We start from the raw sequence: 15095 nt of genomic DNA, 5'->3' as shown, positions 1-15095 counted from the left end.
AAATAAAATTTAATAGTGTACATATGGGAAATTACACAGACATGGGAATTCCAAAAACAGGCAAAATAAAGTATATAGGTAATTCTGAACTAGGGAGAAATGGGTAAGGGTCTGAGACTTCAAAGGGAAGACATGCAATTCACAGGAAGATGAAAAAGAGTAATATTTGATAAATACATGTTTGCTGGGCCCCTTAGAAACAATGGGACACAGGTCTTGCTAGGTTCCGCCCTGTCTACCATACTTAGTTTATATCATAATGTAGTTATCTATGGTGATAGCTCTCTTCCTGAAGCAGGTCCTCTATCTAAATTCTTTCTAGGTTTTTGAGGGGGAAGGTAAAGAGCTTTTCCTAAATCTGCTGGATTTTGATTGCTTTTATTTGTTTGAGTATAGTTGACACACAATGTTACATTAGTTTCAAGTATACAACTTAGTGATTTGACAGGTTTGTACATTATGCTATGTTCATCACAAGTGTGGCTACCATCTGTCCTGTTACATCACTATTACAGTATCATTGACTGTATTCCTTATGGTCTGCTTTTTATTCCTGCAACTAACTCATTCCGTAACTGGAGGCCAGTATCTCCCTCTCTCCTTCACCCATTTTGCTGATCTGCCCACCTGTTCTGTTCTGGCAACCGTCAGTTTGTTCTTTGTATTGATAGGTCTGATTCTGCTTTTTGTTTGTGTATGTATATGTGTATCTGTGTGTTTGTGTGTATATACATATATATGTGTAAGATTTCATTTATGAGTGGAATCATAGTATTTGTCTTTCTCAGTCTGACTTATTTCACTTAGCATAATATCCTCTAGGTCCATCATGTTGTCTCATGACAACTTCATCCTTTTTTATGGCTCTCTAATGTTCCATTCTGTATATATACCACATTTTCCTTATCCATTTGTCTATTGATGGACACTTCCTTATCTTGGCCTAAATAATGCTGCAGTAAACATAGGGGTGCATATATCTTTTTGAGTTAGTGTTTTGGTTTTCTTTGGGTAAATACCCAGTAGTGAAATTATTGGATCACATGGTATTTCTATGTTTAATTTTTTGAGGAACCTCCTAATCTTCATGCCAAAGGAGCCCATCTTGGGGTGGCCTGCCCTTGGCCCTACACTAGCAAAGGGCATGAAATTGCTCTGTGGTCCAGGATGCACACATGCACACATGTTCCCCTTCTTCCTTGCCTAGCAGAGAACCTGTGATGCCTGAAGGAAATTAGAAACCCATATGGCGACCTGGCCTTTGACTTATCAGAGTTGTCTATGTATTTACCTGAGTCCTTGACACACATCTGAGTTGAAGTGGACTGTTACTTGAGTTTCAGCTTTAGGGATGCCTCAAAAAAAAAAATACCTGTTATGGTGTAAGAGGTCATTGTTTTCCTTCAGTCTGGTCAAACTTTGGTTGAAGATACTTTTTATGGAGACTTAAAGTTGAAGCTTATTTTATACCTGATTTTTTTCATATTTGAGATTGGATTGATTATCTTCTCTTCCTTCCTCCACTGGTGAGAAGTGGTACAGAGATTTAAGACTTGATCGGTTATCATTTTTGCTTTAAGTATGTGCATGGAAGAAAAGGCTTTTTGAATTAGTAGAACCCCTGTTTTCACAAAGTGATAGTTGCTTTTGAGATATTGAAAGTCCAGGGATTGGTTTAGTTTTTGTAAGAATTTGGTTCAATTGTTTGAAAGTGAGCTGAAAATAAAATACATAATGATAGGCAAGAGGTTGAGGCACTGTGCTACATTCACTGTCTATTCTCAAAACCTAAATTTTAAGGATGAAGAAACTGAGGCCTAGAGGGCTTCAGCTAACATGATTATTGAGCTCCTCAGTTATGGAGCCTGGACTCTGCTGTCTAATGAAAATCTTTACGTTACTCATGTATTTGTACCACATACTGACTGCTCAGAAATCTCTTTTTACAGTTTGGCTTAATGTAGTTTAGGTATTGTAAAAATCATGACAATTTAATCCAGATTTTAAAGGTAAATATGTAGTGATACATAACTAATGGAAGCATTTCTAACCACATTTCCATAACATAACACAACACACAAAGCACATCACACGTTTTAAATATCTTGGGGAAACTGACATCACCTATTTTAAGAACGATAACAGTGAAGATATTGTGGGTTTTTTCCTTGGCTTTTTTGTCTGAAGATGAAAAAATGGAATCATACACAATTGCAGTTATTTTCACTTTATTAGAAGCCATAGCTTTTCTGGTTCATTTGGATTGTTTTATTTATTTTAAAAAAAGTGAATGTATCTTTTTCAATATATGACATAATAATTATGGTAGCTTCAGGCTTTTCATTTGGCAAATGCAGACTTGCAGAGTCATAACTGAATTCTAAGATTAATACTACAAGTTTTTTTAACTTTGTAAATATTTTTAGAAACCCTTATCTGTGAGGATTTTATTTATTTTTTTTGGTAGTCTAAAATTTTCAGTCATATTAGTGCTAAATAAATTGTAAGAATTAAATTGACATCAGCAATATGCTCTGGGTTATATTCAAAATTAGAATATAATTTTGTCACCGATTCACTTGGGCCCTAATTTTATTACTTTTTGGCTTTGAATCTGTCAGTGTGTGCCTTTGAATATATTTTACCTGATTTTTTTCAAGACCGGTTTATTTCTATTTTTAAAATCATTGTCATATCATGGGAATGATCTAGTTCAGGAGGAAGAGATTTCTGTTTTGCAAGTAGAAAATGCTGAGATTTATTTACTTATTTTTAAAGATTTTGTTTATTTATTTGACAGAGACACAGCGAGAGAGGGAACACAAGCAGGGGGAGTGGGAGAGGGAGAAGCAGGCTTCCTGCTGAGCAGGGAGCCCGATGCGGGGCTCGATCCCAGGACCCTGGGATCATGACCTGAGCCGAAGGCAAACGCTTAATGTCTGAGCCACCCAGGCGCCCCGAAAATTCTGAAATTTAGAAAATAAAGAATAAATAGTTTCCACTAAGGAGATGTATAGTATAAATGTATTTATATTTTTATTGCTGTTACTTTAGCTTATACTAAAGGCACACTGAAAGGGAGTTAGGGAATTGGGACATAACTTTTGCTTCTCTGTAGTTAAAATCCTAATGTCTCCAGAATAATGAAATTATTATTCTGAAAATAATGGGTTATTAATTATTAAAAGAAAAATTCGGTTAAAGTTATGTCTAATAAGTACTGATTCAAGCCTGTTAAAATGTCTTATAGAAGGATCAAGAGAGAGAGGGCATGCTTATTGATGGCCTGCTTATTGTTACATTTTTTAAAAAAGATTTTATTTCTAGAGAGAGAGTGCAGGAGTGTGAGCAGGGGAAGGAGCAGAGGGAGAAGGATTAACTGACTCTGTGCTGAGGGCAGAGCCCAATGTAGGGCTAAATCTCAGGACCCTGACATCATGACCTGAGTTGAAATCAAGAGTGGGATGCTTAACTGACTGAGCCACCCAGGTGGCTATTGTTACATCTGTTGCATTTTTAGACCCATGACCTGAGGAGATGTGGTGTGACCACATAGAACTGTGAGACTGAGGTAGGGTTAGTTGAAAAAATGCTTAGAGGTTACTCTGCAAGACAACTCCAACTGTAATGTAGTTAGGGCTATACATGAGTATTTTGGTGTATGTGATATTATTTTTTAAAAGCCCTCATCTAACCCTAGTCCTTGTGTAAGCATCATCACTGAACCAATCCATTCACAGCTGACACTTGCTATATTCTCTTAAATGTCCTTATATAGACCCGATGATCCAGAGCAGTAGCCCAAGCCCAAGATCATTTGCTCCAACAAAGATCAGTTGTCAGAATTTTGTAGTTCTTTTTTAGGGAAAGACACTAGAGAAGGTGAGAGAAAGAAATAGCTAAAGTATTAAAAATACTCAGTTCATTATATACCTGTTGAGTCCTTTCTGTTGACTAAGGATGCAGAGATTAGTAGAAGACAAAGTAGCCCTTAAGGGTAGCTTAGAAACTGGCCATTTGGTAATTTTATCCCTTTTTGAATACTTTTATTTAAAAGGGGCATCCATTTTCAGTTTCCCCTAATGCATGAAGAAGGGCATCTTGAGTCCAGTGCAAGTAAGCATGTATAACATTCTTTATAATTTTCCTGGTATATTCTTACCAGATAAAAAGTAAATGCTTCTGTATATACTAGTGTAAGCAGTTCATTAGTAATTACTTCCTGCAGCAAAATTAGTATTTCATTTCTGAAGAACAATTTTAAAGAAATAAATTATTGAATACTATAACAATTTCCCCCCTTTTCTCTAAAAACTAAAAATTAAAAGAGTCAGTAAGTTTGGGCTTTATGGCTTTAATATTTTGTTTTTAGCTTAAAATTATTATTACTATTAATATTAGTATTAAGTACCATGAATATTGTTCTTGTAAGATAATCTGAATCTTAGTAGAAATTTTAAATAAATGGCTTTTGTTAAGGGCAAGTAATTATTTTTTTTTAGTAACTGCTTCCTTTTAAAATATAAGGATTAAGTATTTTATTATTTATATACCATGGAGATTGTAGAAACCTGGATTGATGATGTCAGTATTATTACTGAATTATTGAAAGGGTGTCCTTAATTTGTAGATACACTCAAGTGTTTGAGGTTAATGGCTAATTAATGGTTAATTATAGTAAGGTTTAAATGAGATGAGCAACTTAAATCATTAGGTGATAAGTTTTCTTTTTTTTATGTAGATCAATCTATAATGGATGTTTTGAAACATAAAAGTTTTCTAGAAGAACTATTGTTTTGGACTATAAAGTATGAATTCCCTCAGAAGATGGTAACTTTCTTACTCAACATGCTTCCAGATCAAGAGTATAAGGTATCAATGTTTTTTCCCTTCCTTTCTGAACTTTGCTCCCCTTTCTTTGCCTTTTCATTATGAAAATTTTTTGGTTTGTTTTTAAGCTGTGGCTTATTTTATTGTAGCTTTAAGGACTGAGATAACACTAATAAAAAGCATTAGCTTCTTTTGCTGTCAAAACGGTTTGCACAAAAAGCACAGGATCATAGCAGTATTCTTAAGGGTAGTCTGTCTGCATGAAACTTGGTCCAAAGAGAATGCTGGGGGACAAACAAAAACATAATTACACAAGTAAATATGTAGTCAATTAAATTGTGGTGGGTTCTCCAAAGAAGAGGTACAAGGTGCTATGAGAATGTTTAAGGGGGCAACTGAATTTGGATTGTGGGGTTAGAGAGGCGTCTGGCTGGCTCAGTTGGTAGAGCATGCTACTCTCGATCTCGGGGTCATGAGTTCAAGACCCATGTGAGGTGTAGAGATTACTTAAAAAAAAAAAGTGGATTGTGGGGTTAGGTTTGAGAAAATCATAGGGTTAGTTGTTGCTGGCCATAACCATTAAAGACAGAACAGTTTTGACCTATATACACATGTAGGTAGGTGAAGGCTCTAGTCTCAGAGGGTCTGGACCCTCACTTATGACCACCATGTGGTTATGGCAAAGTGACACAGCCTAGTGTCTGAAAAGAAAATAAATTTTGCTGTCATTCTTCTTCTTCCTTTTTTTCTTTTTTTTCTGTAGTTCTTCTTACGGTTTAGGTAACAAAGCCTCTTTAAGAGTTACACTTTAATGAATAATGCCATTGTTTTGTGTCTTTATACCCATTTAAGAAAACAAGAAGGAATGTATATGTTACATAGAAAGAGTATTTATTTAGTCAGATAGTGGTCAGCTTTCCTGTCAAATAGAAGACGTTTCTTTTGGAGTAATCACATCGACTTTCTTGATTTTAGTTATATTAAATCCTCTGGTATGGTTTTTAGCTGAGACTTTAGATTTTGTTGTTAAAGTGGGTAGCACAGAACAAAGATACCTACTTTGACATTAGTTAATTGATATATTTGTAAGCAAAGTGAAAATTTGTATTTTTAAATCATGGTATTTATAATTGTTCTAAAACTTTAATAATTTAAAGTGCCTATTAAAATTTTTGTAAACACCCAAGTATTTTGCTAATGTTTCAAACAAAAGAATGTGACTACCATCATAATTGAAATTACTTCTAAAATTACTGTGGATGTCATCATAAGCTAATAATTGCTTTAAAATGGTGATATAAGGTATTGGAAAATGTGTTATAAAACTCAAAGTTAAACTAATATGTTTTTTTCTTCCTATTTAAAAAAATTTACAGGTTGCTTTTACAAAAACTTTCGTTCAGCATTATGCTTTCATTATGAAAACACTGAAGAAAAGTCATGAATCAGACACAATGTCTAACAGAATTGTGCATATTAGTGTTCAGTTGTTCAGCAATGAAGAGCTAGCCAGACAGGTAACAGAAGAATGTCAGCTGCTGGATATTATGGTCACTGTGCTATTATACATGATGGAAAGTTGCCTTATTAAAAGTGAGCTACAAGGTAAACTCAGAATTATTTCACTAGTTTTATTATTGGTATATTTTGTGTAACTAGTTTTAAAAACCTCCTTTTATGCTTAAGATAGCTTTAAAAATATTATAAAATAAAACATCTTTGTTAAAGAATTTTTTGAAAATTTGCATCAAAATTTAAAGACAAACTTTATTGTTTTTAAGACAAACTTTAAAATTACTTTTAGCTTTGTTATTCACAAATAACTGTTGTTAACATTTTTGGATATTTCTTTTCTGTCTTTTTGTGTGATAAGAGTTTATTTACAGATTCAGATAATACTTTAAAAATATACTCCAGCTTTAAAAATATGCTACTATATTGTACGCGTTGAAAACATGTTTTTAAATGATTGCAGGTATTAATGTCATATGGATTTACCATAATTTAACCATTTCTTTATTAGATATATTCCTATTTTTTATTATAAATTTGTTTTTTTCTGCCTTAGACATTTTTATATGCCTAGAGTTTTAGAATTTAAAAGTTGAAATAAATCTTGCCTTTTTTTGTTTTCCCTTCGTGAGATCTTTAGTTTTTCTTTTGTGCCCACTATATGATTGATACTCCTCAAACTACCATAATACTTCTAGGACCTCCTCCCATTCTCATTTCACTGTGGCCTTTCATCTTAACTTTACCTCTCTGTAATAATTTGTATTATTTGAGTATTTGCTATGTACGAGGCACTGTATTAATACCATTCGTATGTTGTCTCAGTTAAGCTTCTGAACAGTTCTGAGATTGGTATTATTATTATTATTATCCTTATTATTCTCACTTTAAAGATGAATAAGTTGAGGCTTAGAAAAGTTAGGGCATTTACCATAGGTAAGACAGCTAGTAAATGACAGAGCCAAGGTCTTCTTATCACCTGATGTTGGAGTCTGCCCTTACCCATGACGCAAAGCAGGTCAACATCGATAGTATTGTGTCTTCACTTGTTGGCACGTGGAGCTAAACTTTAATAACAAACAATACCTGAGATTAAATCTTAGGACCTTTCCCTTGTCTTTGGAGGAGAGATCTTGTAGTTGAGACTTGCTTTATTCCACTGTTACCTCCTTTTGCATATCAACTACTGTTTTCTCTCTGTTCTCAGGTGATCTATTCTCATGTGATACCATAACCTGAAAATTGGTGTATGCTCAGTGCAGGATGCGATGCCTTATATATGCTAATAACAGCTAGCAAAGATGATGGCTACCATCTTTTGAGCACTCGCTATGTGCTATGCTCTTTTCTCAATACTTTGTATTATGTTAACCATCCGTGAAGTAGATGCTGTTTTTTCCATTTTATAGGTGAGGGAACTGTGGCTTAGGGAGTTGAAGTCAATGATCTATGGTTTTATAGCTGTAAATAGTAAGGCTAGGTGTCTGGCTTAAACCCGTACTCCTGCCCACTATGTGAGTCTGTCTTCCTATTGTAGGTATAGTGGGAGCATAATACATTTTTTACATTGAGCAATATGTCTCTTCACTTTTTTAAAGGAAAATTTAAAAGCTGCTTTGCGTTATAGCTCTTCTATCTTCACATAAGATGACCCTTTCTTTCGAAGATTCAGCTACATATATTACATGTGTTGCTTGTCCTTTTTTGAAATAGTATCTATCATCATTCAGTTGTATCAATGATATTCTTATATATAGAATTGCATATTTAGAGAAGCACTTTTCACAAAAAGTATTTTTAATTTATAAACTAGAAAACTTTAATTTTTAAAAATTGTTTTAAATTTTTAAAGATTTATTTGAGTGAGAGAGAGAGGTGGGGCGGGATGGAGGGAGAGGAAGAGAGAGAGAGTGTTAAGCGGACTCCATGCTGAGTGTGGAGCCCAGCACCAGGCTCTGTCTCATGACCCTGAGATCATGACTTGAGCTGAAATCAAGAGTTAGATGCTTAACTGACTGTACCACCCAGGCGCCCCTAAACTAGAAAACTTTCTTTTTTTCTCAAAGATTTTACTTATTATTTTGACAGAGAGAGAAAGAGACAGTGAGAGAGGGAACACAAGCAGGGGGAGTGGGAAAGGGTGAAGTGGACTCCCAGCTGAGCAGGAAGCCCGTTGCGGGGCTTGATCCCAGGACACCGGGATCATGACCTGAGCCGAAGGCAGATGCTCGATGACTGAGCCACCCAGGCACCTCTAGAAAACTTTTAAAATTTAGAAGTATCTGCTCTTTTGGAAAGAATCTGGAGTCTATTTTCTTGACTAAATGGTTTAGCTGTGCTTATTACTTATATATAGTTTGCACTTGACCTTCAAGGAAGAATGTTTGAGATGTGTTGAAATCTCATATTTTTTCTGTAGCCAGATTTCCTGAAAGAGTTTATATTTGTTTCCTTGCTTTTTAGTCACTCAGTAACTGACCTCAGTCTAGTGTCCACTTCCATCATTCTGTTGCTCTCTCTGACATTGTTTGTGACTCCAGTGGTCACATGTTCTACTTTTCCCAGAATGGCTCCAAGTAATCCTATTGTTCTGACATAGTTATTTATACAATCTCCTTTACTCTCAAAAGTATCCCATTTTATACAATAAATTATATGATCACCCTTTTAATGACACACAGGATGGACCTGTGGCCACTCTTTGGACCTTATCTTTCCTGATTTTCAGTAGCATTCAGTAGATTTTCACTGCTGATTGTCTGTTCTTTCTGTGACCCAAAACTCTTTTCTGCTTGTTCTGTTGATGTTGGTGTTTTTTGGCACTTTGTCCCTGTATCTTTGCTCTTCTCACTTTCCCCATATTTTCTGAAATCATACTGCAAAGTCTTATTTTGCTTTCTGTATATACTTCCCTTCTAATGCAGTTAGTCTGTTCTGGAAATTCTTAAACAAATTGAATTTTCCAGAAGCTAAATAGCTGTTAGTAGCGTTGCTAAGATCTTTAAATATAAACGTATTTTTTCCAGCAGTAAATTACATTATTTCTAAGCCAAGGTCTAAAATGATCTTTAGCTCCCATGGTGTTTTATTCCTCTTTTAAAAGTAGCATAATGTTTCATGATACATACTTACTGGTTTTCTAAAAGCACCATAAACTTTCCTGTTTTTACATCAAGAGTATTAAAATGGGCTTTAAATATATTGAACTACCTATAACTAGCTACAGATATTACACAGGAACTCTGTTGTAATAAACAAATACTGCTTTTATTTTTTAATAAATCTGTCTAGCTTTCGCAAAAATTTTCATTAAGAGTATTTGAAAATTTTGTCTATACTGTTAGTAAATACAGAAGCTGATACAATGAGAATTCACATGGCCATAGCAATAGCTAAAGATTAAAAGGAAAAAGCCTCTAGTAGTAAATGATCCCTACCTTACACTTTTACTTTGTTATATTTGCTTCTGCACCATATTACTTTGTGATTCCAAACAACTCATAACTACTCATATCCCTGAAATTTTACAATTTGTCATACGAAACAGTCTATAAAAAATGGAAACTTAAAACCATATGTTGCAGGGGTGCCTGGGTGGCTCAGTCGGTTAAGCCTCTGACTCTTGATTTTGGCTCAGGTCATGATCTCAGGGTTGTGGGATCGAGCCCCACATTGGGCTCTGCACTGGGCATGGAACCTGCTTAAGATTTCCTCTCTCTCTCCCTCTGCCCCTCTCTCCTGTACTCTCTCTTTCTCTCTCTCACAAAAAAGCCAAGAAAAACCCCAAAACCCCCAAAACCATATGTTGCATAACCATAAGAATATCTGTAGATGGTAATAACCCCAGATTGATCTGTCCTGCATATCAGACTGTTTATTGAGCTATATTCTTTGGATGTCTACAAGTACCTCAAACACACAATGTCCACACCAAAAATTTCTTCTTAAAATCTATCAAGCCTGCTTCTTTTCTATTATTGTGTGTGTGTGTGTGTGTGTGTGTGTGTGTGTGTGTGTGTGTATGTGAGTACACAAGTGTGTGTTTTGGTACCACTGTCCAACCACCTATACAGTTGCGCAACTTAACAACCTAGGAGTCATTTTTTTACTTCTTCGTGCTCCTTGTAGATGCAATGAACATCACCAGGTTTGTCATTTGAACCTTCTAAACATCTTAAAATAGCTGTTTCTCTTCATCTTTACATCTTCACGCCACCACCATAGTTCAAGCCATTGCCGTCTCTAGGCGTCATACCACTAGCCATCACCACCTTCCTTTAGTCACTTTCCACACTACATATCTGATCATGTCCCTGTCTCACAGCCCTGCCCCCCAGTGGCTTGGCATGGTCTTCACATGAGCTCCAAACTCGTGAAGCTGATTTTTAAGGCCTGGTTTCATTTGTGCCACCCATCCTCTGCATTCTGTGTCCCAACGATTCCATCCTTTTTTTACATTGCTTCCTCTACCTAGAACACCATTTCTTCTCATATCCCTAGTTTATTTGGCTGATCCCAATCCCTCCTTCATTCCGGAGATCTTAGTTTAGACATCACTTCCTCAGGAGAGTCTTTTCCTCAATTGTAGATTAGCTGTATTTGTTTTTATGACTTCTTGTACTTTGCCTATGATAGCTGTGTCACACTCTGTCTTCATATATTAATCTCAGTGGAGAGACTATATAAGTTTGGATTTATTTACCACTTTATTCTCAGAACATAATAGAAATACCTGGCCCTCAGTACGTGCTCAATAAATATTTGTTGATGAGTTAATCTCAGTTGGGGAAAAATAGAAGTCCTAGTCACTTTATTTCACCAAGGGTTCCAAGATGTTTTTCATAACAACAGTAGTATTTAAAGCAGAGCCAGGAAAATAGTCATTTTGATTAATTGTATTCGCTTATTCATCTTCTGGTTTCAATTAAATAGAACAGTGATTTTCACTATTTAAAAAATTTTAAATTCCAGCATCACTGAGCACTGTCCCATTAATATCAACTGCTCACCAACTCATGGTGGCTGTAGTCAGTCAGAGAGGGTTTTCTCATCTCAGGTGTGGGTGGTTTGTAAAAGCCCCACTTCTTCATTCAGTTACACCGTCTCTCATCCTATCAAGAGGCACTAAAAGAGAGCATACTTAACTTTGTGGATCCTGTTCTTATATATTATTAAATTTAAGAGTTGGGTAAAATAATTTCATGGACTGAAACCTAAATTTAATGTATGGAAAATAAGTGCAGTAGAAGCCTCTTCACTGATGTGTTTATTTTTATTTTTTTAAATTTTTAAAAAAGATTTTGTTTATTTGAGAGTGAGCTCATGTGCTCGAGAGAGAGAGAGAGAGAGAGAGAGAGAGAGAGCGCATGCGTGCGAGAGAGTGCTTATGCACAAGTGGGGGGAAGGACAGAGGAAGAGGGAGAAGCAGACTCCTCGCTGAGCAGGGGCTCAATCCCAGAGCAAGACCCTGAGATCAGGGCCTGAGCAGAAGGCAGACACCCAACTGAGCCACCCAGGCACCCTCACAGATGAGTTTAACAAGTAGATGGTTAGTTGAAAAAGTTGGTTAAAGTGAGGAATCATAAAAAAAAGAGATACATGTATTAAACAGTGCATTTTAACTTAAAATATGGAGATGCTTGTTCATTCTCTAATCTGTTAATTTTGGGCAAAGCATTTTTAAATTATGATTTCCTTGACTGGAGTTCTCCCTCGTCACTTCTGCAAAGCATCATCTGTGATTTCCACTTTCAGTTTCTTTAGATTTAGAACATACAAATCTTTATGAAGCAATCTGAGTGTAAAATTCTAGGTTTTTATGATTTTTCTCTAAGATTTTTTAACATTTTCTTAGGCACTTACTTTTATTGTCTCTCAAAAGCTTATGATCCAGTTTTTGTAATACCTGTCTTTATGTTTCATATTTCATCAGTTTATGTACTTTTAATTTAAATTTTATGATAAAAAGAACAGTTAGCATGCACAGAAACAAAAACAGACTCTGGATAAGTATATATCTTGGCTTATGTACTAGGGAATAGGTTACTAGCTTTGAGCATTCTGTATATTATGGGTATTAGTATGTTTTACAGTAGAAATAGGGGGCTCATTTGTCCAGTGAATTAGTTAATTTGGAATAGGTTAAGAGAGCTAATGCATATACGCTCTAACTTCTAATAGTAAAGATTTGTACATACCTAATCTTTCCCTACCCACAATAATTAAACTTTGAGGATTTTTTTTAAAGGCTTAAGAAATTTATTTATATGTGTATCTTTTATTTTGGAACACTGTATTTGCTAAAAAGTTATATTTACATATTCTTTGAGTAGAAGAAAGCAATTATATATCGCTTATATCATATGGATTTGTTGATAAGATGTAATGAGATTAATCTAGGGATAAAAATATTTTATTGATTGGAACTGAAGATATTGCATTATATTGTTAAAATCAAGAAAATAATAAGGTTTTATGAACATATACCTAGTTCAATATCTCATAATATGTTAGACATGTGGTAATAATTATTTTAATGATGTGCTTAGTGTTGTGTTAATACTTCATTTAATTCCCTTAAGATATGTGTCTTTTCCCCATTTTGTAGATAGGGAAATTGATTCAGAATCTAAGTAACACACCATATGTCTGCCTGGAGTTTGAATTTAGAGATCCCTGATTCTAATGTATATAATGTGTATCATTGGTAAAGTTGTTTTTTTTTTTTTTTTTAAGCTTATTTATTACTGGGCTGTGTGTGTCTGTTTTAGATGAAGAAAATAGTTTACATGTGGTAGTGAACTGTGGAGAAGCATTACTGAAGAATAACACTTATTGGCCTCTTGTCAGTGATTTTATTAATATCCTTTCTCATCAAAGTGTGGCTAAGAGATTTTTGGAGGACCATGGTTTGTTAGTTACATGGATGAACTTTGTATCTTTCTTTCAAGGTATGAATTTTACTTTTTTTGTTAATTATTTTAGTTTACAAAATGCCTAATGCAGAACAATCAAATATACTAATTAAGAGATATAGCACATCGTTCAGGTTACATGTGAAATGTCTCATTTTAATTAATATTTGCAAGTACTTTGATGAGGTGTTCATGAAAATATGTCAGAGTTATGAAAAATAGCAAATTATTAAAAAGGAAACAGGAGTGTAAATCCTGCACTTTAAATCATTAATCTTTTCTTCAAGAAAGATTTATAACACTTTCATAAAATTTCAACAAGCATCAGTTAAAATAGTTTTGACTTTCTTATTTAACATATTCAATTATGTTATATAAGAGACAATTCACAAAGTGTTTCTAAGAAAACCTAGTTTGTAAAAACTTCTAAAAGGACTAGATTATTTTACTTTAAATTATTTATTTCTCTACATTTTGTATCACTTATGCCATTTGTGTGCACTGAGTGTTTGGTACTAGGAAGTATTTTACTTGATTTTTAATATGAATACTTGCTTCCATTTGGCAAGGTTTATATCTGCTTTAATTTTTGCAAGGTATGAACTTAAACAAGCGAGAACTAAATGAGCATGTGGAATTTGAGTCTCAGACCTACTATGCTGCCTTTGCTGCTGAACTTGAGGCCTGTGCACAGCCAATGTGGGGGCTCTTATCCCACTGTAAAGTTAGGGTATGTTGAAAATGTTTTTGTTAATTTCTGTCTTTACCTTTAAAAGACTGATTTAAGAAAAAGATTTGTGAGAACATTGATTTATATACTCATATGTATTAATGGGCAATGTTTAATTATGAATTCAGCTCTGTGAAAGCTGACCTGAGACGTTAACTATTATTCTTCAGCAAGTTGGAGTTCATTATATTATCAGATCCTTGCAGCCTTCCCTTACTGTGAATAGTCTTTGGACCTTTAGAAGTCTCCACATTTATCTTTATTGCTTCATTTTATCCATTATCAGTTAGTTGCCTGATGCTTCTTGTCTTTTAAGGAATGAGAATAGTTCTTAATAAAGTTTACATTTTTAAGATTCCAAGCACAAAATTAGTATACATTTCATACAACCTACAGTTGTCTGCAAAAGGAATCTTAAGAGTAGCATGGCAGCAACATAAATTCTTATAATTGGGTAAGAAAATGATCACTTGTAATTGCATGGACTTGTGTCTTTGTATACAAATATATATATTTTACTTTTGCATTTTAAAGTATTGGTTTGATGGGTCTCCAGAGTCCTTGGATGATCCAGAAAAATGGGATTTCCTGACCCTACTAAACTAAGAACTTGACTGAGATTTTGCTATATGGATCCCATGAAGACCACTGCCAGCCTATACCAATAAGCATGCTGGACAAGACTTTATAGTGGAAATATTTTAAAGCCTTGGATTCTGAGCTTGGCTCTGCCTTTTTCTACTTACATTGCTTGGTCAACTCATTTAAAACTATTTGATCGTCTCCTTCTTTCTCCTTATTTTTTAGGGAAAAAAAATTGGAAGCAGGACACTAAAGCCTGCCCTTCTTCACAGGGTTATTATGAGGTCCTCCTCCATATGTTCTTTATTTTATTTTATTTTTATTTTTAATTTAATTTTATTATGTTGTGTTAATCACCATACATTACATCATTAGTTTTTGATGTAGTGTTCCATGATTCATTGTTTGCATATAACACCCAGTGCTCCATTCAATACGTGCCCTCTTTAATACCCATCACCAGGCTAACCCATACCCCCATCCATCAAAATCCTAAAGGAGAACACAGGCAGCAACCTCTTCGACCT

General features: G+C 34.6%; 1 protein-coding gene across 6 annotated transcripts in view; it reads left to right on the top strand.

Annotated features, from left to right (window-relative positions):
• UBR3 (ubiquitin protein ligase E3 component n-recognin 3) overlaps nt 1-15095 on the top strand; it is a 237133-nt gene that overhangs the window by 54270 nt on the left and 167768 nt on the right. For all 6 annotated transcript variants that reach the window (XM_073882720.1, XM_073882741.1, XM_073882738.1 and 3 more), the window contains exons 7-10: nt 4742-4872; nt 6207-6435; nt 13113-13292; nt 13853-13986. In XM_073882720.1, coding sequence (XP_073738821.1) covers nt 4742-4872; nt 6207-6435; nt 13113-13292; nt 13853-13986 — 674 coding nt within the window. The remainder of the gene's footprint in view (nt 1-4741; nt 4873-6206; nt 6436-13112; nt 13293-13852; nt 13987-15095) is intronic.

The sequence above is a fragment of the Callorhinus ursinus genome, unplaced genomic scaffold (genome assembly GCF_003265705.2).
Source record: "Callorhinus ursinus isolate GAN/ISIS: 27379988/994484 unplaced genomic scaffold, GSC_fseal_2.0 scaffold2, whole genome shotgun sequence".
In the NCBI taxonomy this organism is placed as follows: Eukaryota; Metazoa; Chordata; class Mammalia; order Carnivora; family Otariidae; genus Callorhinus; species Callorhinus ursinus.
The sequence above is the reverse complement of the archived record's forward strand: the minus strand, read 5'-3'. Positions and strand labels throughout refer to the sequence as shown.